Source organism: Syngnathus leptorhynchus, chromosome 8 (genome assembly GCF_054491065.1).
Source record: "Syngnathus leptorhynchus isolate UIUO chromosome 8, UIUO_Slep, whole genome shotgun sequence".
NCBI lineage: Eukaryota > Metazoa > Chordata > Actinopteri > Syngnathiformes > Syngnathidae > Syngnathus > Syngnathus leptorhynchus.
The window spans coordinates 5757585-5782156 of NC_141202.1; the positions used below are offsets into that span (position 1 = coordinate 5757585).

Genomic DNA, 24572 nt, shown 5'->3' on the forward strand with positions numbered 1-24572 from the left:
GTGTGTGTGTGTGTGTGTGTGTGTGTGTGTGTGTGTGTGTGTGTGTGTGTGTGTGTGTGTGTGTGTGTGTGTGTGTGTGTGCGTGTGTGTGTGCGTGTGTGTGTGTGTGTGTGCACGTGGGCGTTGCTGATGACATGCCTTCATTAGTTTACTGGTCACACTCTTTCAGGTTTAAGGTATCAGATGAGGCTAATGTTTCACCGGCATAGCATGCAGGAGGGGTGTCACTCTCCCCGGGGGCCTGGAAAGAAAGCCAGAAGTAAAAAAAAAAGCAGTGATAAGATAGGAAAGGAAAAAAAAAAAAAGGTACATGGAGGGAAGGGAAGCGGGAAGCGAGAGGAACAAATACATACTACGTAAGGCAAGTCTGGCCCAGTTTCACTGACGGGAATTCTCAGTATTTTGCTCCTCAATTATTTTACTGCCAAATGATGCAAGGAAATGTAAAGACAGACAGCCTCCATGTTCAGTGCACTCTCAAATTCAACAAAGCTTTACCTTTTGACCATTTTCTTGTTTGTATACAAGGTCTCTGGCGTGCCTGTTCACCCATCAAGTTTGAAAATACAAAACAAAACCAGTCTATTTATCTGGGTATTTCTGCAAATACTGAATTATACTGCACACAAATAATTAACATAGCGACCTCCACACCAATTTTCACTAGAAATGTAGGTTGCTTGAAAAAATACACTATCTCTGCACTTTATATTATTTATGAACATTCACAGAATAGAGACTTAAAGCTCTAATGACCAGAAATAACTCATTCATTAAGGGATGTAATTGATTTGTCTCTTCTCAGACACCCATTACCTGTCTTTCTGCTGTAAAGTGTTCACATTCATATGGAGGGGGGGTAGAAAAACATATGTACTTAGTTGCTTAAGTTAAGTGTTAGGAGTGTGAGTCTTCTGTCTACTCTCAGCCGAATGTTGAACAGAGTGCCATTTCATGAAGCAATTTTGAATCTTCATTTCCCCCATGACTAAGACACAAAATATACACATTTATGTAGCACCAGCATGGCAACGCAATATAAACAGGTAAATCATATTTAGTTGCTCATTTACCTTCAGTACCTGCTTAAACATAACAGAACAGCTGAGACATCTAATAACTTTGTGACTCACCCCCCGGTCTCTCAGTTTTATCATGTCAGTCACACAGTTTGCGTGCGAGAGTTCTGGCACGTGCTCGATAGGGTGACGCTTGTATTTTTTTGACCACTGAGGGTAGATTACAAGTGACGGACAGCACTGTCTTCAGTTCCTTGCTTTTATTTCTCTGCATTCTTTTACTCTGTTGTCTACAGGGGAGGGAACTGTGCCGCCAAAGCGGTAAGCCTTCAGGTTAAGTTACGTCTAGTTGCTAAGCTGCTAAGACCTTAGGAATGCACTCTTACCCCATTCCATTTCAACACTTGAACTGTGAAGTTCATTTCAATCTATCTAGTACATATCTGGTGTCCATCTAGCCACCCATCCATTATCTTAATTTTGCTTATCTAACTATCTTAGCTTATCTATCTTATCTAGGCTTCAATTTCTTCAGGGCTTATATTAATACTACAGTTTGTGGTAGTCTTTCATTTAGATTTTTTTTTTTGGCATCATATTTTTCCCTCACTGACAAAGCTGAGTGAAACCGTCATACATTTTGTTCACAAAAGTTTTTCCTTATTTGTCCTGTTATTTGTGTCTTATTGGATAAGTGGCCAGGTTGAATCGGTGCAGCACTGCAAGCATGTCAATGAAGGTTTGATTGAGTTGAAACGAAGCGCAAAGCTGTCTGGCCGGCTGGATGATTGCTGCATACACGCATTGTCTGTCTGTCCGTTGGTCCTTTTGTCTTGGCTGTTCTCAGAAATCTAATCCATGCTTAATGAAGCATCTATGTTTCTGCATGTGCGCTCAAGTTCAATTGAACTGCACTTCTGCTCAGGCTCTTTTATTAAATGATCAAATTTACTGATGACTCCAGTGGGAACATTTTTCATGTGGGCTCTCCCTTCCTTCCCTTGATCTTTACAAATGACTTACTGCACACAAGCACAGAGGTTATTTTGCACTGCAGGTTTCCAGACAAATGGCTGGTGTTTACTCAAAGAAACTAGCCATAGTCAACATTCCTCTATCTGCAGAGAATGTGGGTCTTTTGTTTGCATAGGGAAGACGTGCATTGATTTGTCTTCCAAAGTTATGATGAATTCTAGGTTAAGGTAAACAATCAGCAATACTCTTACTGGGGTCATGTTTTCTGTCAGGGCGCAACTAACAATTATTTTAGCTATTTATTCATCTATCGGTTATTTTGTTAATTAATCAATGAATCAAAAAATAAAAAAAACATCCATCCATCCATCTATTATCTGTACCGCTTGTCCCCACGGGGGTCGCAGGCGTGCTGGAGATCAAATGATTTTTTTATTTAATTCTGTAAATCACAGAAAATGAAAATGACGATTACCTTTAAGTCTCCCTCTGTGTATTGTGTGATGTAAAAGGAATAAATACTGATAGATCATGTTTCCATTTTAAGAATTGTTTCTCAGGGCTTTGAAGGTTACATTCATCTTGCAAAAAAATTGGCACCAGTGTATTTTTAAAGCGTTTGAAGCATGGGCTAGAAATAGTGAGGATCCACTAAATTGTAGCAGCATGTATCATATTATAGGGGTTGAGGGACTTCATATTTTTTGGGCAGTCAATGCTAAGATGGTGATAGTCAAGTGAATGCTAAGATAATGATTGTTGAGGTGATTTTGATTAATCAGTGATGTCATTATATATATTTTATTCTATTGTTAAATCAGTGTGAGTGCTTTTGCCTCCAAACACAAGCTCACTCGCTTACTCTCCACGCTACACTAAAATTGCATGTGGAGGCACTGCTTTGCAATAATTTGATGTAGCAAATTTGGATTGTTACAAGAATTTTATTAGCTTATTGGCCTCGGAAGTCTCTGACACCATAATGTTGTCAGTGATTTGGGATTTGCGAGTGGGGCCAGGAGACAGAAAATTTTGAGCGACCCCTCCAGTATCACCTTAACAGGAATAATTTTGTCAACATTCAATTATTATTATTATTTTTTACTTGGTCAGTGCTATATAAAGGTACATGTGGTGACCATTACATATCTTCAATCCAGTCGATAACAGTACCCCTCAGGACTTTTTGATGCTTCTTTTTACACTATACTGTACGATCATGTCTTAGTATAATATTTTTTTCCTGGTGATAACTCAAGGCTGCAATTTAACAAACTCCAAACTGCACTCTTCAATGTCCACCTCTGACTCTATAGCAGCCTTGCAGTGTCACACATTAGCATTTCAGAAAAACACACACAATACAGCACAGATGGGTAGCACGATCTCTTCTCAGCCAATGAATCTGTAAATATTTACCTTCCCAGATTGTCTCTTTCACTTCCATCCTTCCATCTCCTTCTTTGTTATACCTCCATAACATCCTTATATTTTTCTTTTTCTCTTTTTCTTTGAGTTTTTTTTCTGTCCCAGTGGTCCTGTATTTATCTTATCATGGGGGAATGGCTCACAGGCTTCTGTTGAGTAAATATGCTTGCATCCACATGCACACAGAGTGAATATATGATGAAGTGGTTGACTGAGTATATGGAAATGAATACACACACAAGAGCCTCAGCAAACAAAGAGTTGATAATAAATAAGCAGAAGACAATTTCTTTAATTAGGCTTAATTCAGCCTTTTGTAGGCAGATGGACAATGATGGTGCGATTAACATTTTAATTAAACTGCTTTTATTTCCTTTGACCATGTTTTCTGTCAATGTTAGCTCAAACTGGTGGCACTGGTACTGTATATTGAATATCTTTAACGGCTCAATAATGCCACTTCATTCGCGGAATTATTGTGAAGCAGTTATGATAAATTATTTTCAAATTGGACACTTTATCTTGGGCTGAACAATACCGTGGAAATTGCACCAAAAAAATTCATGTTCATGTGGGGTCTCCTGACAGAAAGAGCAATTGGGGCAGTGCAGTCAACTGCTAACTTAACCGACTAGTGTTAACCAATAACCACCTAATCGCTCGCTGTTTTTTATGGCCAAGTATGGCCAAAGAGCTTAATTTAAATAGATATTTTAGGTTATGTTAAATTACCTAAATTAAAGAAAAAAATCATGGCAGACAGTAAAAGAAAATAAATTTTTGCATCGTGAGTGTAATCTTTCTACCTAACGTTGTTGAAATCACACTAACAAAAGTGTCATCTCTTATTCTAAGTATTGCATTAATGGAAAAATAGCACCATGTCGATATAATTGAAAGCAAACTGAAGCTGCAAACTCATTTGGCATGTCTTGATTTCCACCCTTGTCTTGGTATCATTAATTCCATCCTTCTGTTTTTGCAACTCTTGTTTTGAAAGGTGAACAAAACCAAGTTGCATTTTTCCCCATCTCATTTTAACAAGGAGTAAAGAATTGTGGCCCTTGTTCATTACAATCTTGCATCACACCTCTGTCACCCTTAGATCTTGGAGAGACAAAGGTGTCAAAATCACAGCGTGTTGTGTGTTTTTCTTCAGCTTCAACCTTATCCGCAAAAGTCAATTTGCACATATTTCCTACAGTATTCCATCTCCACGTGCTGCATTGCAGTTTGGCCACATTTATTCATTTTTGTCCATCGATGGTGTGAAGACTCTTAGTAAACTAATGTCACACTCGCTGCAGAATGTAACCTCCCCCACCACAAAAGGCTTCAAACAGCAAATTAAATAAATCCCTTTGGAAAAAAAAGAAGAAAATCTGCATGTTTATGACTTAATTTTATTTACTTCCCCTCCCACTGAATAGAGCAGCTTGAAGCAATTTGCTCATACACTCCAGTGACAAGAACATTACACTACACAACAGTAAACAGTGCTAACTTATCATTTATTAATTTGTCATTATGCTTCCAAAATACCAATTGAGCTTTTAGTGCAAAAGTTTATGGGTCCTACAAACCACATATGAAGCCATTCAAATTTCCATTTCTGTGGGTATATTGAAAATCCCCCTAATATCTCAACTTAAAATGTCCACAAAAACTATGACAGATATTTTAGAGCCCTATATATCTATAGGGCTATATATATATGACTATATATCCCAATGCAGCATTTTCCCTTAAAATTACAATAAATGTTTTTTTTTCTATTTCTATATGTATTCTTTTTCACAATAAACTCAATACGTATACAGAAATTTTGACTAAACGTCAGACATGTATGCCTTTAGTTCCCGATTGTAAAACGGCCACAATACCATCACATTGCCATCTTGAGTACTGATACCTTGATAAAAGGCCGGGTATTAGCCCTTTACGACACCTGGTATTGGTTCTCACCCATCCTTCATATCGGTGTAATGTATACGTAAATATTATAATTTTAGTGTCATTCATATTCACTTTTCCTTTCTACATTTTATTTTTCTGTCATTAGGGAAGTTATCAGTTAAGCCTAAAAGGTCAAGGATGATTGTGTCTGAAGGCCATTGGTTAATATTAATGACCATCAGCCAATTGGAACTCATCAATAGGTCAGGGGTTATCAGAGGGTTGCAGATTCAGGAAGTTAATGTAATCAAAGTGGATCAAGGAGGTCGAACATTATTTTTTTCAGTTTCGTTACGCAATGGGTTTTTCTTGTTGTATTTCCCCATTTTACTTGTGTGCTTGTTTTGTACATATCTGTCAATCAGGCTACATATTTATTTCCGACATGCCCTTCTTGGTGCCACCCAATGGTAACTAAGGTGAAAAAAAATGAGTGCGCTATAATCTCACGGCTCATAAAGGCGACCAGCTGCTTAGCACTTATGGGTTGAATACACAATACTCAACATTATAGCACCGTGTGTGTTTCAGAAACACACAAAAAGGAGGAAGGAGGATGACTGCAACACCTGCCGAGAATGCTTGCTTTTTTTTTTATAAAAATAACACTCATGCCAATTGACTGACATTTAATTGTCATGTTGATTTTTGATGAGGTGATACGATCGGGACAACTATCTGTTCTCTTCTGAATGTTGTGTGTGTCAGATTTCTCTTATTGCTAATTTTGCCCTTTTGTGGTAATTGACAGCTGGTTTAGCCATCAGGTATGAGGCCAAATGCCTCAGGGGTTGTAGCTAACCATTAAAACTGTATTACAACATGTGAAAACGGCATACATTAAAACTGTAATGTCAAGTATGGACTCAAGAGAGATGGTTGTTTAAGTTTCTGATGACCTGGCCATGATTTCCCATCACAAGCCGTTCCAACGTTTGCCAATACAAATGCAATACTCACAGCAAATCAATGCATTATTCCGCTTTCTCGGCTACAATTAATGCAGTGAGCACCAAGATCAATAATCAATTGCAACCAATTGGCTAAAGGTTTCCAAATCAGGTTTTGATTGTCTGAATGAGTCCACAGGGACGAGCCCTTCTGCAGAACATTTTCTAGTTTTTTGGCGGTGGCAAAATGTTGGTTGATCACAAACCTCAGCATTATGTTTTAAACGTATTTTTTTTTTATCAAGCATCCTGACCTGTCCCAATCATAGGCAGTTATCTCCTGCAGTGTATTACTTAGGGGGGTATGCTGGAATAGCTGTTTTTCGTCTCTTATTTCCTGTCTTACAAACACTAATTTGAAAATGTTCATGATCAGCCCTCCCATTGTATGTTGCGGTCATTAATTTAAACACCACCGTCTCACACTCTTCGTCTCTGTCTTTCTCTCAGGGTCCCAGGTGTAACAATTGCGACAGATATAATCTGTGGCTTTCCTGGCGAGACAGAGGAAGACTTCCGAGAAACGATGGACTTGGTGAACTGTTATCGATTCCCCAGTCTCTTCATCAATCAGTTCTACCCCAGACCAGGGACACCAGCCGCCAAAATGGAGCAAGTGCCTCCACATGTGGTGAGTGCACATAAGGAGAGCAGACAGTCATTCATTTGGAAAATTCTAATGCTAAGTATTTTGTCTTGAACTGTATGCATCACTGTAAATTCCAAACACTTTAACACACAATTTCAATTCAGCTTTAATCCAAACCTGAAGTGTTTTGAATTTTGTGATATGAGTGGCATGTTCCTTTTTTACGTTCGACTTTTCTTCCTCGTATGTGCATGTACAGAGTTACACACTTCAATAAATGCGCCTGGGTGGGTTAAGAGGAAACACATGCCTGCCTCTTGTCATTTAAAATCCCCAAATCCTGCTCCAGTTCTGTCTCTATAACTTGTATACAGACTCTAATATCACTAATCCTGAAAGCTATCAAAAGACAAACCCACATATATGCGTATAGTCATCATTTGAAGGTAGCAAGTATTAAAACGTAAGTGTTGAAGCCTGCTTGTGAGTTCCAAATGTGCTGCAAGTGGAAACTAAGTGGATGGATTTACTTTGGATTAGCATATGCCATGACTATAGGTGATGAGATGAGTCAAGCACCTCTCAGAATGCCAACTGGTCTTACAGCTGTGATAAAATTCAGTACAATTTCTACCCAGCAACCCTTTAGAACAGTGGTTCTCAAGATAGAGTCCCCAGTGGGACTGTGAGGCCTAACTTAGTGAATTTAGCAAGCAAAATTTTCTCTCCGGAATATTTTCAATGTATTTGTAACTATGGAACATATGGCAACTGCCCGTAACAAAATGTGGATAAATCAGACCACTTGGCATCTCTGGCATCTGCTGCCTCAGACCCACTCTGGATGACGTGCTATTTTTCTAGGAAATTAAATCCCTTTACTCCACATCTGGTCCTGCTGAAGCCATTTCCAAAAATGTTATTGTTACAAAGCACACGGTGCAAGTTAATACTAATTGATTTGTGTGGCCTGCCCACGAGTAGCTTGCGTCATCCAATTGGCGGAATGTTAGAGAGACAACATGTAGTCGTCATGTCAAGTATATTCATATAGCAGACAATCAGAAAAGCATCTCAATGGATGCATGAAGCTATTGTATTCATGAGACAATTCCGGATTGCTTATATAATTGCGCTCCAAATTGCAACAAATTGTATGCAACAGGTTCAACACACACGCATGCCAGTGGTGCTTATTTTCCTCTTATAGAAGCTTCTTTGACCTTTTATCTCGACCGTGACCCGCTATGCTCCACCTTCCATGTTTTGTTCCATCTTCCCTCACATTTGCACTCTCTCGCTCTTTACCATCAAAGTGTTGACACATCTCTTTCATGTGAAGCATCTTCATAAGTCATTCCCTTTGTCCCTCCCTTCACTTGATTCTCTGAGGAGACGCTGAGTGCGTCTTAGCGGGATCAATCCCCAGGCAACTGCACAGCTGCTCCGCTTCTTATCTTTTTCTGCTCGCTTTTCTTTCTGTCGGATCGGTCTCATCCGACTCTTATTGTCAGAGGTGGGGATGTAAGCAGGCATCTTTTTGCACCCATCTTCTATAGAACACGACTGACAGACCATGGAAATATGTCTGAGCTCGAAGAAACCGTTTGTAACAAATGAGACTTTTTCCAAACTTTATTTCAAATGCTTGCTTTTCGTGAATAGATCACCAAAACTTATCCAGATTTAAATACAACCTCTCTGTCCAACTGCTTTTTTCATAGCAATGGGCCACTGGCCAACTGCATGTTTAAATGAAATTTTATTAAATGCGTACTTACCGCTAATTATGTGACAAGAATAAAAACATGATGTGAGTGTTACACCTGCTTCTGTAGGGCAAACCTGCAAAGGAACATTGCATCATTTGTCAGCATGCACCTGCTCTTAGGCACATTCATACACAGGCACACAAACACACACACGCACACACACACACACACTTTGGTGGCAGCTAGGCGACGTTGAGGCCGTGAAGGGTCAGTCATTAATAAAGCGGACCAGATGGTTTGTCGGGAACACTACTGTGCTGAATAGCCATGGGAGGGAGGGATGGATGGAGTAGTAGATGGAGTATAAAAGCGAGTAATAAAGAAATTGGAAATGGAATGAAAAGAATATCTATTGGGGAATGAGCCATTGGGCTTTGGAGTGGCACTGTGCGCTTAGATAGTGTTCACCATCTTTGTTCATCTGTCAAATGTATTAGCTGGAAGTTCACATCAATTAGCTGTGGGGTCAGTGGCAATTTGTATCCGCTTTACACGATGAGTGCGCAAGCAAGCTTATGTATGCCTTCTACATTAACGCATTTTAACAGTAGATTGGCCGTTTTTTTTCCACATAATTTTTTTTATAAATCACCAAGTCCGAGAGCACCCTTTTGAAAACAAAAATAATTGCAGAAAATGAATATCAGACCAGTTCGGACACATCTCAAAACAAATATCCAAAAAGTGCTCACTTCTTTTATGTTATGTTAGATGATTAGTTCCCTTATTGGCACTCCAAGAAAGAACTCAACAGAGATTACGCGTAATCTATTCAGGGGACTGTTTTCTTTAACATTAACAACACATGAAAAGGCAACCGGTGATGAACTCGGATAATCACCAAAGGCTGATGTCTTAGGCCAGTAGGTCCGAGCCAGCTAACTAATTAGGGAAGCAAAAAAAACACACATAAGACTTCGAGACGGTCCAGCTGTGAGGAGGTCCAGGTGCTTTGTGGTATAAATTATTGCCTATTGTAGTCTGTGATATATGAGAGAAAGCCGCATGAAGCATAGAGTCGAAGCAGATGGAAGGAAAATAAGACCACAGGGATGGAGACAGAGTCGGGAGCATGTAGAGAATATAAGGAAGTGAATGCTATTAGCTGGGATCTCCATAATCATCCCCAGGTGACCGGAACTTATCCTTGATAAATGGACTTGCTGAATGGAGTCTGCATGTGTGTGTGTGTTGGGCTGTCTGTTTGAATGCCACAAAGAGTTTCCAGTGAGCAGCTGCCGAAGCGAGTGAGCGCACAAAAAAAAAATAGTGATGGTGAAAGAGATTAGTTGCTCTGTTGGGACTGTAGTTTTAATTTCCCTAGATTTTAATTGGTTAAGGACTCCATTACCCATGAGGCATTAGTACAGCTGCCCTGAAAGTAAAACAGCTGGCCAGCTACTAGTAGCACTATCTTAAAGTGTTGCCATCATTCATCGACACCATGATGCAAATGCAAATACATGCAGGTCTGTCCCAAATGCAAACTCTTCCTCTCTAATGAATATCAGGGGAGCCCATAATACTTGACCAGAGGCAACAGGCATTAGGTGCGAGGTTATGCTGAAGTTGCTGTCTTGGCTCAAATAGGACATGCACATGATTAATGACGTTGTAGGTATAACATAGTCCGTGTTTTTTTCCTTCAGGATTCACTTTTACATGCAAGTATTTAAATGTTGCAAAACCACTTGTTCACTTGTTCTCAAAAACTCTGCAAGAGGCGTCATTTTATGATTATGATTTTATGCACATCATTGCATGAAACTCATCTTTGAAGTGAGACGATTTAACATATATCCAAAAGGGACATGTAATGCTATTTAATCTTTTGGTTATTTGTTTATCCTAACCTCTCTGTAGAGAATTGCAACAAAAATAATTTTGCTGTGAAGTGTTTTGGAGCTTATACATAATTATAGCATGCCCCAGTGAGATGCTGCATATAATCACTCTATTAATCTTTCAACCGTATTTTCTGGACTATAAATCGCTCCGGAGTATAAGTCGCACCAGCCATAAAATACATAATAAAGAAAAAAAAAGACATAAATGTCGGAGTTTGGGGGGAAATTTATTTGATAAAATCCAACACCAAGAACAAACATGTCATCTTGAAAGACAATTTAAAATAAAAATAGAATAGAGTTTGAAAACTTTGAAAACAATAAAGCCAATTTGTTAATTCAGAAAAAAATCAGCCTCATGCAGATTTAATCCACTGGAATGTGTTCTCACAAAACAGCAATATCTTCACACATTTGTGCACCATGTTATTCATAAAATGAGGCAGGTTCTGAGTTGTTGGCAGTCGGGTGTGTGCCTCTGTATTGTCTGTACATGTAAGCATCCATGGAATGTCACTTCCTGTTAGTCACAGCATCTGTCTCTAGTGGCAACAACAGATGGACGTCATGGTAACAACTATCGTTCCCCATCATGTTGATGGCAAAGCCGCGTAAACACATTGGCTTTGCATTGCCGGGTTGTCACTGACACAACATTGACAGCATGCTAGATTAGGTTTTCTGGTTTGAAGGCAACACACACTAATACAGTTTATTCTATTACATTATTAGAACTTGGCACTTGAGCAGAAGCATTACAGTCATATTGGAACAAATGTGTGTTGTCTTGGATCTAGAAATGCAAAATGTGTTTAATTCAATCAATCAACTTGATGAAAATGGCGCATTAGAAAATAAATGTCATTGATTAATTTCAACATCAAAACAAAATAGCATGCATAATCAACCAAGCCTGACATATCCTACCTGGAGCACCAAGGTTAATTGAACATGTGTAATGCTGACGTCACTATGTGATGATCTCATATTAGTCTTTTGAAGATTATATTAAGAAGGAGAATCTTTATGATTTCAGTATTTTATCATCGTTGATGTCTAGTTCATATTTCGGACCCTATTTGCACTTTCACTGCATCTTCTGTGCTTCAGCGTGCGTGTGTGTGTGTGTGTGTGTGTGTGTGTGTGTGTGTGTGTGTGTGTGTGTGTGTGTGTGTGTGTGTGTGTGTGTGTGTGTGTGTGTGTGTGTGTGTGTGTGTGCATGTGTGTGTGTGTGCACAAGTGTACGTGGATGTGCAGAAAACCACAACAGAGATGTAACCTCAGGTTAGGATTTCTCAATCCCCATGTAATTTACACACATACACACACACACACACACACACACACACACAGACACACACACATGATGATGGGGAGGGCAGAAGTAGGCAGAATGGTTCTAAGGAGTGATGATGAGAGGATTGCTCTCACCTAAGGTGCTCCAGGCATATATGGTGAAATATATAGACTAAGGGGGGAGGAGGAGTTGGGGGAGAGAGTGAAGAGTGAATAAGTATGAGTGAGCCCGTCCTATGGGGAAATATAGGAGATGAGGAAAAAAAATGAGCGTATCAAGGGATACGTGGAAACCCAAAGAAAAGATTGAGAGAGCAAGAGAGGCAGGCTTTGAATCAGTGGAGAGCTCCTTGACTGAGAGTTAGAGGGATTTAGGTGAAAACAAAGGAAATTCTGAGGTAGATTGACGTGAAAAATGTTGATGGGTTTGGAATCCAGAAGAGCCTTGGGGGAACAACAAATGAGGACTAGATTGAGAGTGGTCATTCGAATAGAAAAAAAACACAGAAATAGAGGGTACAATGAGGCATTATGAGGCGATAGAATGGTTGTCATTTGACCATCCTGAAAAATTATTCTTTCCATTATTCAGTTGTTTCAAATACCAGTCATAAAAAGTACCTTCTTCTTACAAAATAAGATTGTTTCATGTTTGCTAAAGCTTCAATGATGACTGCATGTGTCCGCAGAACAAACCTGTAGGCTTTCTGCTACTGATGTACAGAACTGTCCCGAGGACACCAGACCAACTCTTAACCTATTAGTACTCAGTGGAATAAAGCTTAAGAAAGAATAGCAATGGTTCCAATTTTCCTGTAGCAAAAGCATCAAGTACATACGGCCTTTCCCCCTCAGCCAGACATGGCCTAATCAGTGGGTTAATTACACTTCTTTGTAACGATGTCAGCGTCATGTAACTGATTGCATTAACAACCGCTGTATATCAAACAGACACGTCTCATGCGTGTGCATCTTATTACACATCGCAAAGGTTAAAGTTGAACTTTGAGCACAAATTACATGAAAAATTACTTTCCGATACGACTGCTAGGCAAAAGTCTCCCTCGCTCTCTTCCTCTGTCTTCATTTTATATTTTATTGAGCTAATGAATGACTGTAGGCGCTGCTGTTACTCGTAATAAGTTTTCTCCATCTGCTCAAGTGACCCTTTAAGTTAATAAGTGAAGATGTATCACATGTCTTTACACATCTTTACACCATGTGCCTTGTTTTTACCTTAAATTAGACAGCATTAGTGGAACAGTTTTAAGGTTTGGGATTCAGTGTCAAAATCCACATGCTGGTTGTCAAAGCTGTAAGAACAAGCCCAATGATTTTCATATCTTTCGTTAAGTCTGATCTTCACACCGGGTTCTTCCAGTCTGAGTTAATGGATCATAAAGATCATAATAAAGATAAGGAGTGATAACCTAATTTGGATTTTTCATTTGCGTTCAAGTTACATATTGTAGATAGTCTGTGTATATTTCTTACATTTATTTGATTTCCTATCTGTCTTTTTCTATCACAGAAGAAACAACGGACAAAAGAACTGTCTCAACTATTCCACTCCTACAACCCTTACGACCACAAGGTAAGCATTTGTCAGTCTTTTCTTTCCCCTCCATCCCATACTGACGAGTCCTTGTCCATCTCCATCACTATGCACTTGTTTCATCATTATCTTGTGTCTTCCTTAATCGGCCTCAGAAGGAGCCTCTCACTTGACAGCAGAAGTTGTCAGTCATCATTCATGTATTGTCTTAAGGGCTGTGATGATTTTGTTTTCTACTTATGGGGATCATCTCTTGACAGCAATCTTGTGGATAAGAGCATGTAAAGTGTTGACTCCTGATTACGATGGGGCCCCATTTTCTTTTGAGTTGGATGCTCAAGATTTAACTAAATGGTGTGGTGATCGATATTCACTGAATTCAATGAAGCATTTAGCATCAGGTGGAAGGAAGAACCACCATCAACTAAATTAGGTGGAAAGTCTTGGTGACAATCACTCTCTTTTCTGGAAAGCTTTACTTTCAAAACAGACACCACCATTCTCCCTGTGTGAAGTTCTAAAATAATGAACTAATAAACACAACACTCTCAAATAAAAAAATACAAAGGCAATATAATGTGTTAGTGCATATATAGATATATATTTTTATTGTCATACAAGTATAACAAGGAGTTTACAACACTAATACTTTAAAAATGTGGCATTGCTAATGTAGACTGAAAATATTTGACTGGCAAATACATTAAAACATACATTTGTTCAGCTTTTTTTAATAGAATGTTAAAAGGCAATCATGCACTGCAGACTATACATAAGCAATATTTACATACTTAATTTATATTTATAAAAATATAGGTCAAATGCTAAAACATGGCAGCGTCAAAATAGCATTTTCTTTTGACTTGCACATGCACAAGTTAAAACCTTGTTAGTTTTTAGTGTTTAGTCTCCATTTATGTTGAAACATATATACAAATTGGTTTTAAAGGTATTTTCAATCACATTTAAACTCGAGTAAGAAAATATTTTCAAATGTGTTTGAACATACTTGCAAACACATTGATTTAAAGTCACAATAATACACACATGTACTTATATATTTCCCGCTTTCAGTCAAATTGTTTCACAAATCTGCTATCCCAACATGTCTGGTAAAGCCCAGAATGTTCCTGTAAGTCAGATTCCATTTCAACATACAAAATAAATCCCCGTGTGTTACAAGTCCAGATAACGGTGAATAATGCTTTTGTTCAAAAGATCTAATGTCAAGCACGAGCCATCCCAGATCAACCAAGGTCTTTCTGTCCTTCTCTCTGTCCATTCACTGAGGAAATACGGAGGCAAATCAGCTTTTATTAAGCCCATACTGCTGTTAGTTTGATAATATCGCTCCCTTTACATTAGATTGTAGGAGTGGCTGACCTTTTAGCTAATAGTCTAGTGGAGGTATTATGAGTTTACATAGGTGTGCTGTTTGTGCACACATCTCATAGCGAGAATGCATGTATATCAAGGGTAGGGATAAATCCGCGTCTTTACGGCAATTACTGCTAATATGCATTTGGCAATGTAGGAAAAGGTCATTAATAAAGGCGGAGTTGCGTAGGGGCTGTTGTGTATGTGGGCCTTTATTGTTTCAAAGCTGCAGGCTACCAACCTAAATGAAACAATGTTTTTTGTTTTTCTAATGAACTAATTGTTGTTTTATTACCAAGATTGTGTCTTAACCTCCCACGGCTAACAAAAAAATCACGGGAGAAGTAAATGTCAACCTTCAATAAAGACTAATATTGACACCCAATGGGATTAATGAAATATTAGCTTGCCTCATTATTGGGCTCTCTATCTTCCTGTCATGTAGTTGATCTCAGTTAAAATGTTTTACTGGTAGATATGACATTAGATTATAGATTTTTACATATATGTACATACAGTGTTGAACACTGCTCCCCCGGTGTGTATTTTAAGAGACCCGTTGTGAGTGGATGTGCCTTTGTGTGTGTTTGCAATGATTAATGTGAAGTATCCTGTAGCCAGATGGCGCTGAACCAGGCCCATCCATCAGCTATGAAAAGACCAGTGGGCAGAAACCTGGCAGAGCACTTTGTCTAGGGCCAGTGCCCTGCATCACACATACGCGTGCACACGCTTACACACTCACACACGCACGCTCAGTGGGATTTACAATGAATTCGCAGCAAAGCCTCATTTTGTTTGTATTGTTTTTAAATATTTGAATATTGCATTGGTTTTATAAATGGAAAGTTTCAGTTATTATTACTTGATTCAACATGTTTAAGATTGGTGTACTTGCTTGCAATTTATTACTACTCTACAGAGAATATGCTTTGCTAAGCACAAGGATACTGTAAGGGTGTAAGATTGTCTAAAAACACAATACGCAAGCTTGCACCTCGGCATTTTCTCTTGAAGTTTTTGCCCCTGAAGGCTTGGCCCTGCCAGGTCAAAGTTGTGAGACTCGTGTCGGTTGTGTGTGCGTGCATTCAGCTGGTTCTCAGAGTGCTTACGGTGCCCCTTGCCCCTGTCACCGTGCGCTGTCATAATCTCCCGAGAACACACAAATACAGATGCCCACATCCATTTTCCATGCGGTGTGCATAGGCCTGAATGACAAGAGTGACAGTTTGCCTTGCAGCTAGAGAGAAGGAACAAGCTGTCAACATGGACCGTTGCACCTGCTCAGCCCCACCGGGGACGCCCAAAATTGAGAATATAAAAAATTCAAGTTGAAGAAAGGAAATAAGGGTAGCTGGTTAAAATTTAGACTGATAATGAAAAGCCAATAAGCAAATGTTCATGGAAAATAAAACTTAATTGCACACAATAAATTATCCCCTCCCCACCTCCAGTTTTGTGAATTCCCACATTGCCTTATAACGTTGACGTAATTATCATTTGTCACAAAGAAAAAAAAAATACACGAGAAGAAGTTAATTAGTCTAACAAGTTTCTCTCTCCCCATTTCCCCAGCAGATCACTTTTAATATTTTCAACAATTAGTGTTCTGTTTTTGGTCCCCTTTGGGGATCCTAATTGTGTTTATTTGCTGAGGGATTTTTTCCAAGCTGCTGCTTTATATTGTTAGGAAAAGCTAACCTCTATCTTTGTCAAACTTGACATTTGCTCGCCACACTTTTTCCTCATTTTCCCTATTAATTAATGTACTATTTGAGTAGACAAAAGCGGCAATAGAACAAGACAAAACATACATTCACTGGGTTCAGTGGTTTGTTTGCTTGACATATTCTATTTGCTTGTCATTAAAAAGTGTGCAACGATCACACTATCTTCAGAATATTGGTGTCAGTGCTTGTTAGCAACACAAATAACAGACATCCATGTTTACCAATTCAAATTTAGATTAATAACTGAGAAGGTGCCTCCAACTGTCCTCAGTCCGCTTGAATCCTTTTTTAAATCAGGTGTGCCACTTGCCGCTTGTCCTATGCAGTATAATTTGAGTTGACCGCTCCATATCAAAGAATATGACAGAAAAGATGAGTTGGAAAAGTGGCACAATTCTATCATGGCTTTACATAGCAAATTCACCTTTAATAAGTTATTTGACAGGATAATCTTGCCCCTCTTTTTTGATCAAAGGCTAACACAAATGAAACCAGACTGCCTAGTGTGCACTTATGTAAAACCTGCAATGATATTCCGCCCACATTGCTATGCTGTTTGCCAAAAACACGCCTGTCTTTTATTTTACTGTTACACTGTAGACTTCTATAGACATGTATACTTGTTCTCAATCTGTCAAGGTTACACAACAGGGATTTATGAAACACACATGCACATGTATGGCCCCACAAATGATCAGAACGCACATGAGAGTCATGACTTCATTTGGAAGCCATTTTCTGTGATTGTATTCTCTCTAGCTCCTGTATGAATTGTCCCTGTAGCTTTCGATAAGTAGGCGAGATGTGAGATATAAGGAATGAGAGGGACTGTAAAATAGAATAAGAAGACAATTATCTTAACATCAGTAGGAATAAATGCAGTCGAAAGTCAGTCAGTTGCTGAACTGAATTCTTGAGTGATTGTGTGGCTGTTATTCAAATTTTCCCGTTTTGTCCAATTCCAATTTGTGAAGCCTCAGATTGTGCTGTACTGTTTAGTTTCAAAGAGTCCAACATGTCCCCAGTAGTCTTAATTGCTCGCTGTCTACAAGTGGACGCGCCTTGGCCAAATAGGCGTAAAGGTTTATTATGAATGCAGCCTCATTTGCCTAATTGTTTCTCTGTCCCTGATTGCAGCAAATCCTCAGACATTTGAAACCGGCTTCAACAAAATCATTCCGATCTATACGGGCATTCAGACGCATCTCACGCGATTAACAAAAAACAGGTTTAACTTTTGTTACGTCTTTTCTTCAGAGGAATTCCTTGCTGGTTCTGGTTCCGCCTCTATTTACTTGCGCACAAGATCACGAGGGACAGTAGTTAGTAGTAGTCACTGATGTTATGCATGTTGTATGGGCTGGCTTTTAATTCACCCTTTTTCCAATTAAATGCCTGTTTATCACTTTATCACAGACTTGCACACACAATGTTAAGACAGCCAAATAACTCAGCCAATATCTGCAGAATTAATTCACTTTGCCTTGGGAGACGCACACTACATTGGTTTTCTTTGTTAGGCACTTCAGCTTTTCACTAAACAAGCCGTGGAGAGCTTATCGCTCACTGTGCATGTACATGTTGTTTACATGCTAACACCATTTTAAATCTTGCATTACTTATTGATTTTGCCCGGTAGTTGCAGCATTTTATCTGGAGTTGAATTTACAGGTTGTAAACTATCCAAAGTAACTTCAGAAGCAGTGTGTTTTTTTTTTTTTTTTGGGGGGGGGGAGGTTCCCCTTAAATGCTTAATTGATATAAGTAAACCGCAGCTCATAAATAAGATAAGCCACATTAGAAATATAAAAAAGTTTTGACATTTTGGGTTTCGTTCATCATTAAGGTTTTAAAACTACTCAAGCTTTTAACATTTTTACATTCACAATATAAATACTATAATAAAAAGCTTACCTCAGTTTGCAGGCTGTGAGATCCATCTCAAGCAACATGTTGCCCTTAACTACTGCCATAACACCATTTTATTCATTACAACATATTTAATGTAAATACAAGTCATAGTGGTTTGATTAAAGGAGGTCAAGGAAAACAGACGGGCTCCTACAATTATTCTTCAATACCACATATTAATTTGGGATTACTACATTAAAGAAGAAACCAACAAAAATACCTTCAAAAAGCATTGCTGAGCTAAGTATATGAGCACATGTAGCGGAGGTCAAATATAAGGACCCATCCCCAAACACACGCACATAGGCACATGCAAATGTGAACATTGAAAATATAAAATAGTCATTCTCTCAGTAGTTTTCTTCAAAGTATTGTTTCAATAGCTTCTTGGTGTAGCGTGCATGTGTGCTTGTTGCTACTCATTTATAAAAGTTAATTATTTGTATAAGACAAAATAAGTCACTTCACAAAAATGCCTGGATAAATTTTCCGGTGTTATGCAAACTTTGTTCTGCAAGCACTCTGATGTCTGAGAGTTTCTTCAATTGAATAGCATGATTTCAAAAATGACAGAAATAGGGAGATATGTGTATGTCTTATCTGTTCATCTGTGTGGGAAAGCACCATCAGTTTGACAACATTTCAACATCTGCTTTTTGTCTGTTGAGTCAGCAGACACTAACTCCTCACACCTGCACTGATGTTTGTGCTGTATGTACAATAAAAAAAGAGCAAGCACTTGGATACCATAACACATTTAGGACTGGTGCATTCTGCAGTCATTCATTAAATGTTTAGGCTTGTTATGGCTATGCCATGGAAATATTTTTTTTTCTGCTTTCTTCATTATGAAAGCATACAAAATAACTAACCTCTGCTGGTGGACAGACAGATGGAATTGATCTGCAAGTGTAATTTTAGGAAACAAATAAGTGTCCACTATTATTGTAAAACTCAAACTAATCTCGTTTGTCGAATGATTTACGGATTTTAACTATTTGCAATGTGCCCCTCATCCAGGGTTTTCCCCTAAACAGTTTTTTTATGTGATGACTCTTTCTGAAAATAAGCAAAATCTTAAATGTTGGACTTTTGTTACCTGTATTTAAATATAGGTGTACATATATGTTTGTTTTACTTTACCTATCCAATCATCTACATGAAAATGATAAAGCATACATTAATTGAATCAAAATGATTAAACCAAAAATGACTCTCTGAATATTAATGGGGTTAAGAGACCTTTTTAATAGCTTTGACACATATTCAGATCTTTGCCCCTTTTACATTTATTGGCCTTTTTTCTTGGTCATCTCTCCACGTGTTGTGTTTAGATTAGCGTGTTCCCTTCTGCCAAATCTGTTAATTGGCTGGTAGGAGCTAATAAATAGCTTTAATTAACAGGCCTAGTAAGATAAGGTAAGGATATTACGTATGAGAAAGAAAAACAAAGTGCATTGTGGAGTTGTTTCTAGATTCCCACCTCCTTGTTAATCAGTAAGTTCAAATTAAATATATAATGAAGTTTTTAGAGCTCTTGACATGGCATGGCTTGACATTACAGTCTGATCAATCAGTGATATCGACAGTATTTATATTCAAAGTTCATTTATGTATTTATTCATTTATTTATTTATGTCTGTAAAAATATTACACACATTTGTTGTGTTATTTTATTATTTTAGTGGGTTATTTTTATTCTATTAATGAAGTTAACTGATGACGAGTATTTCACTTTCATTTATGCAGGTTAGTATAATAGATTATATGTAATAATGATTTCATTCATCATCACAATGTGGAGTAATTAAAAGCATTGTGAAGTGTTGTTAGAAATGGATAATATGTTTTTTATTATTTTTTTTGCACCTGTCATTTTCCTTACACTACTTCTTTGGAATTCAATAGACAGTTCTTCCTCAAACTCTGGTAGAAAAGGCATCCACACCATCACTAATTTCAATTTTTAAGTTTTTGTGACAGCTAATCTTCGATGTATATCTCCCTTTTGCTCTATTTCTTTGTCTGTCTTTTTCTTTTCTGTTCACCGTAGCTCATCTCTGAGTGTTGATATATAAGAGCCCAGACTTGTTGAAGCAGTTTGTTTGAAGTCCTGCCAGTGGGTGGAAAAGTGGACTTGGAGCTCTTTTAAACAGTAAAGCAATATCGGGCATTTTCTCTTTTCTTTGACAAGTGCAGTTTAGTTTTTCATCCTTGGTTGTATTCCATGCTGTCAGAAAGGTAAATAAGAGTGAATGGGTGCAGATGCGCCGCACACTCACCTTTTGTCACATTCAGTCTTTCAGAGAGGTGTGCTTATAATACCGCAATTACCAAGAGTGTTGTAATTTTCTTTTTTCATATACTGACAGGTATGAAAATAAATATTCATAGTCATTGGTAATCTTCCACTCACATAGTTTGTTGTCATAATTTGCAGCACTAATGTGGTTTTACCACTAGAAATATACATTTCAGGCATAAAGCGCATATGAAGAAATTGAAAAAATACACAATTATATATAGTACTGCTTTCTGCAGTTTGTCATGGTTTTATTGTATTGTATTCACACCAGGCTCTTTACCGTCACACTTTTCTCATTCTCCGTCAAGTTATCAGTTATATATATTTAGCATAGTTCTTTAAAATACATTTGCATAATTTGGAAACCTCAACTACTAAAAAGGAGGCAGACTAATTTGAATGTTTCTTTGTGTTCATCATTTTCTCTTTTTTTTGTGTCACTTCCTCGAGCATCTGTGCCTCTCATCTACTGTATTGCTGTCTCTATGCCTCTCGTCTACTGTATTGCTGTCATACTGTTAGCGCAAGTGTGTCCATTAAAAGGTAAGAGCAGCAGCCTGCAGGCTTGCCAGACTATGTGATGACAGCTCCTGCTGAATGAAGCACTGGAGATCAAAGTACTTGAATTGACCACCTGTGCATGTGTTCGTGTAGCTTCACTTGTATGTGCAATGTGCATGGTACCTACGATTGCTTTAGAGCAAAATTGTAATCATAGCATTTATTTAGTAATGTATTATGTAATAATATTGTCGCCTGACATCGAGCTGGGTCTTCAAGACCAAATCTAAATGTAATGGTGCTTTTTTATTTCGAGTTCCCATAGCACTTGGCCTAATTGGAAAAATGTTCATGGAGGTACAGTACCCGAATGTGGGCGTTGCATGTGTTTTTTGTTTTGCATATCCGTACTCTGAGGCACACCACAAGGCCACATTGTAATTGAGTTGTTAGGAGAGTGTTTTTTGATGAAGACAAAACACACCCTGACAGAAAGTCCTCAAGCTAATGTTAAAATAAAACACACTCGCTAAAATTAATTTGCCAGGAGTAAACAGGGCGGTGTATAGGATGTGTGTAGCAGCATCATCATTTTTTTCCCTTGTGGGGAAAGGTGAGTCATTGATTTAGATGAACTAACTGCCAGTTGTTTTTGCATGCCTTCCATTGGATTTGATCGGCCAAAATTTACTTATACTTTTACTCTTCATTGGATTGTTCATTTTGTATTACATGAACATACTGCAGGGAGTTTGTACATCGTAGTATATATCTGTTCCTATGCTGGGGATACTTGTACAACCTATTTAGATGATGAACATTTATAAATCCTAAAATGAAATAAAGTAAAAGCAGGAACCCAAAGATAACAATTTCTTACTTTTCTGTGGCGTGCACATTGGAAATGGTGCAAAGTAATTATCTTCATGCTGTTTGCAACAACAAAATTCCATAGGTAGGGATTGCCGTAAACTGAGGGCCCTCGTATCATTGCCAGCACCACCAAGTTATCGTAAGCTTTGTGTTGCGGCGGTGCATCTTACTCTTTGATGAGAACTATGGAGAGCTTCTGGAGGTAGTTGATTCATCTAATGTTGTATGAATTCGTTTCCACTTGCACTGACCTGTTTATGACTAAAGGCCCATTGACATTAATGCGTGAAGGCTCATGCTCATTAGGAAGAGAATGTATAGAGCTGGCGAAACCGCCATCAGCTGTTGTCAGCCACATAGGCCACATTCACCACAGGCTAATCTGCCAGTTTACATGTTCTATCTTGTGGCCTATATCATATGTGAGAAGATGGAACAATGGATTCACTGAGACAAACAAGGTCACGACATCCTCACATTGACAGCTTGAACATTGTTTTTTTTTTTTTTTATTTCTTGGCTTACGTGCTTACTTGCACACCCAGCTGCTCTGTTTAAGGAATTATTTTGACAATTTTTAGATGATCACTTATCAGATGTTTTAAAAAAAAAATGAAATAAAAATCGGCCCCAGACAATAATTGGTCTATCCCTACCCAACATGACCAATCAGCCCTCACTTAAATCCCCTTGATACATTCATGTATCCGTTGGAATGAGTATAAACCAATCAGTCATGGAGAGCGAGGCACAAGAATGAAGTAATTGAATGCCGACGGTTATTGTGGCAAAGCTTAGCTGCACATTAAATTAATATAAATGATAGCGGGCTGCATCAAACAGTCAATGTTTTTACTCAGTTGTAGTCAGAACCTTAAGTCAGATTTGAGCTCCCAGTCTGCTTCATTGAACTCTGCTGAGTGCTGAAGGTTTTCTTTTGTCTTGTCTGCCTGTTGGTTTGAAAGACACAGCTGCACATTAGCAGTCTCCCTTCTGTCTGATTACTACCTGCTCCGTTTGATGAATGTGCACTAGTTGTGGGTGTGTGCTCTCTGAGTCAGTTTGAACTAGAAGTTGCCCCGCCACCTCCCCCAGGATAAATCAATCAACACCATTGAATTGCTAATATCACGCTCATTTAAGAGCTGTTTTCTCCTTTAAGTCACATCTTGCTGAATGCAATATGATTTTTACTGCAAATAATTTGGGCTTTTCTGTTTAGATTTTTGCTTTGTAGATTTCAACTCAACTTCATTCATCCCTTGGGAGTGCGCCCTCAGGAAATTCTGGTTTCAGTAGCTCACATAGAAAAAGTACAAAAGAGAACATTACACATGAGTAAATTTAGCTATTAGGTGATACAACTTGTTCATGTTCCTTCCAACTGTTCATGTCCCGTGTCTTTGTCACATATATTAATATGGAAGCTTACTTGTCATGCTGTAGTAGGCACATTGTCCATACAGTGGCCAGTAAGCATTCTTACACACCACAATGGCTTTTTTTCTTCGCCTGTGGCAACTGAACAGCCACGACACATTAATATCCTCCTCGCCCTGAGTAAATTTGATATAATTAACCATTTGCATTTATGTGGAAACCAGTTAATTTTGATATAATTGATACAGTATATACACACTGTAATTCTTATTATAACAACTTGAGCTTCCACATCTTTTCAAATTGTATAGTTTTCACACTGATTCAGAGTGATGGATATAGAGTGAGATGAGCTTTAGTCCTCGTGCACACTCACAAAAAAGTTTCATTCACTCAAAAACAAAACAGATTTGAGCATGAGTGAGAAAAATAGAAGCTTAGACTATGACTAAATTGTAGAATTCTAGAAAAAGTCTAAAATAAAATTCATGATTAACAAAACATTTAAACATATTTTGCTTTGCGAAATAAGAGCAAGTAGAATACTATATGTCGTCTCGCTTGGCTTCTGAATTCTGGGTTTATTGATTTGGATATCAATATTTGAATCAGCCAGGCATAAGTGGGATAGTTCAACAACTTCAATACTGCTTTGCCTCTGAAAAAAATGCATAACTTTGTTTGCGATTGAAGCCAGACTGTAAATTGAACTTGCGTTTGATCTCAAGGCGGGAGTGTATAGATTTGTACTTCAAGCTCGTTTGGGATTCATAGAAAATTAGGATTAAAAGAGTGGGCAACATCCATTCCAGAGTTTCCAACACGCTGACACAAATCTATCTACAGTTTTTGAATTGATACATTGGGGAAAACCTCGATATAATTGTTCATATTTAAAGTTGCAACTTGATTGATGTAACAATAACAAATTTAATTCAAACTTGTCAAGAGTTAGTGGACTGAAAACACAACTAAGGCTACAGGGAAACAAATTGTTGTTTTACTATGCCAATAATTAATTGGGCGCTATTTCCTGTAGGCAATGTAACATTTATGTTGTATTCTTCTGACACACTAATAATCTGTAGACGATCTTTTTCTTGCTGAC

The 24572-nt window shown here is 38.2% G+C and overlaps 1 protein-coding gene across 3 annotated transcripts in view; it reads left to right on the top strand.

The window, feature by feature from the left end:
* cdkal1 (CDK5 regulatory subunit associated protein 1-like 1) overlaps positions 1-24572 on the top strand; it is a 127399-nt gene that overhangs the window by 85355 nt on the left and 17472 nt on the right. For all 3 annotated transcript variants that reach the window (XM_085919163.1, XM_085919164.1, XM_085919162.1), the window contains 2 exons: positions 6779-6959; positions 13364-13426. In XM_085919163.1, coding sequence (XP_085775289.1) covers positions 6779-6959; positions 13364-13426 — 244 coding nt within the window. The remainder of the gene's footprint in view (positions 1-6778; positions 6960-13363; positions 13427-24572) is intronic.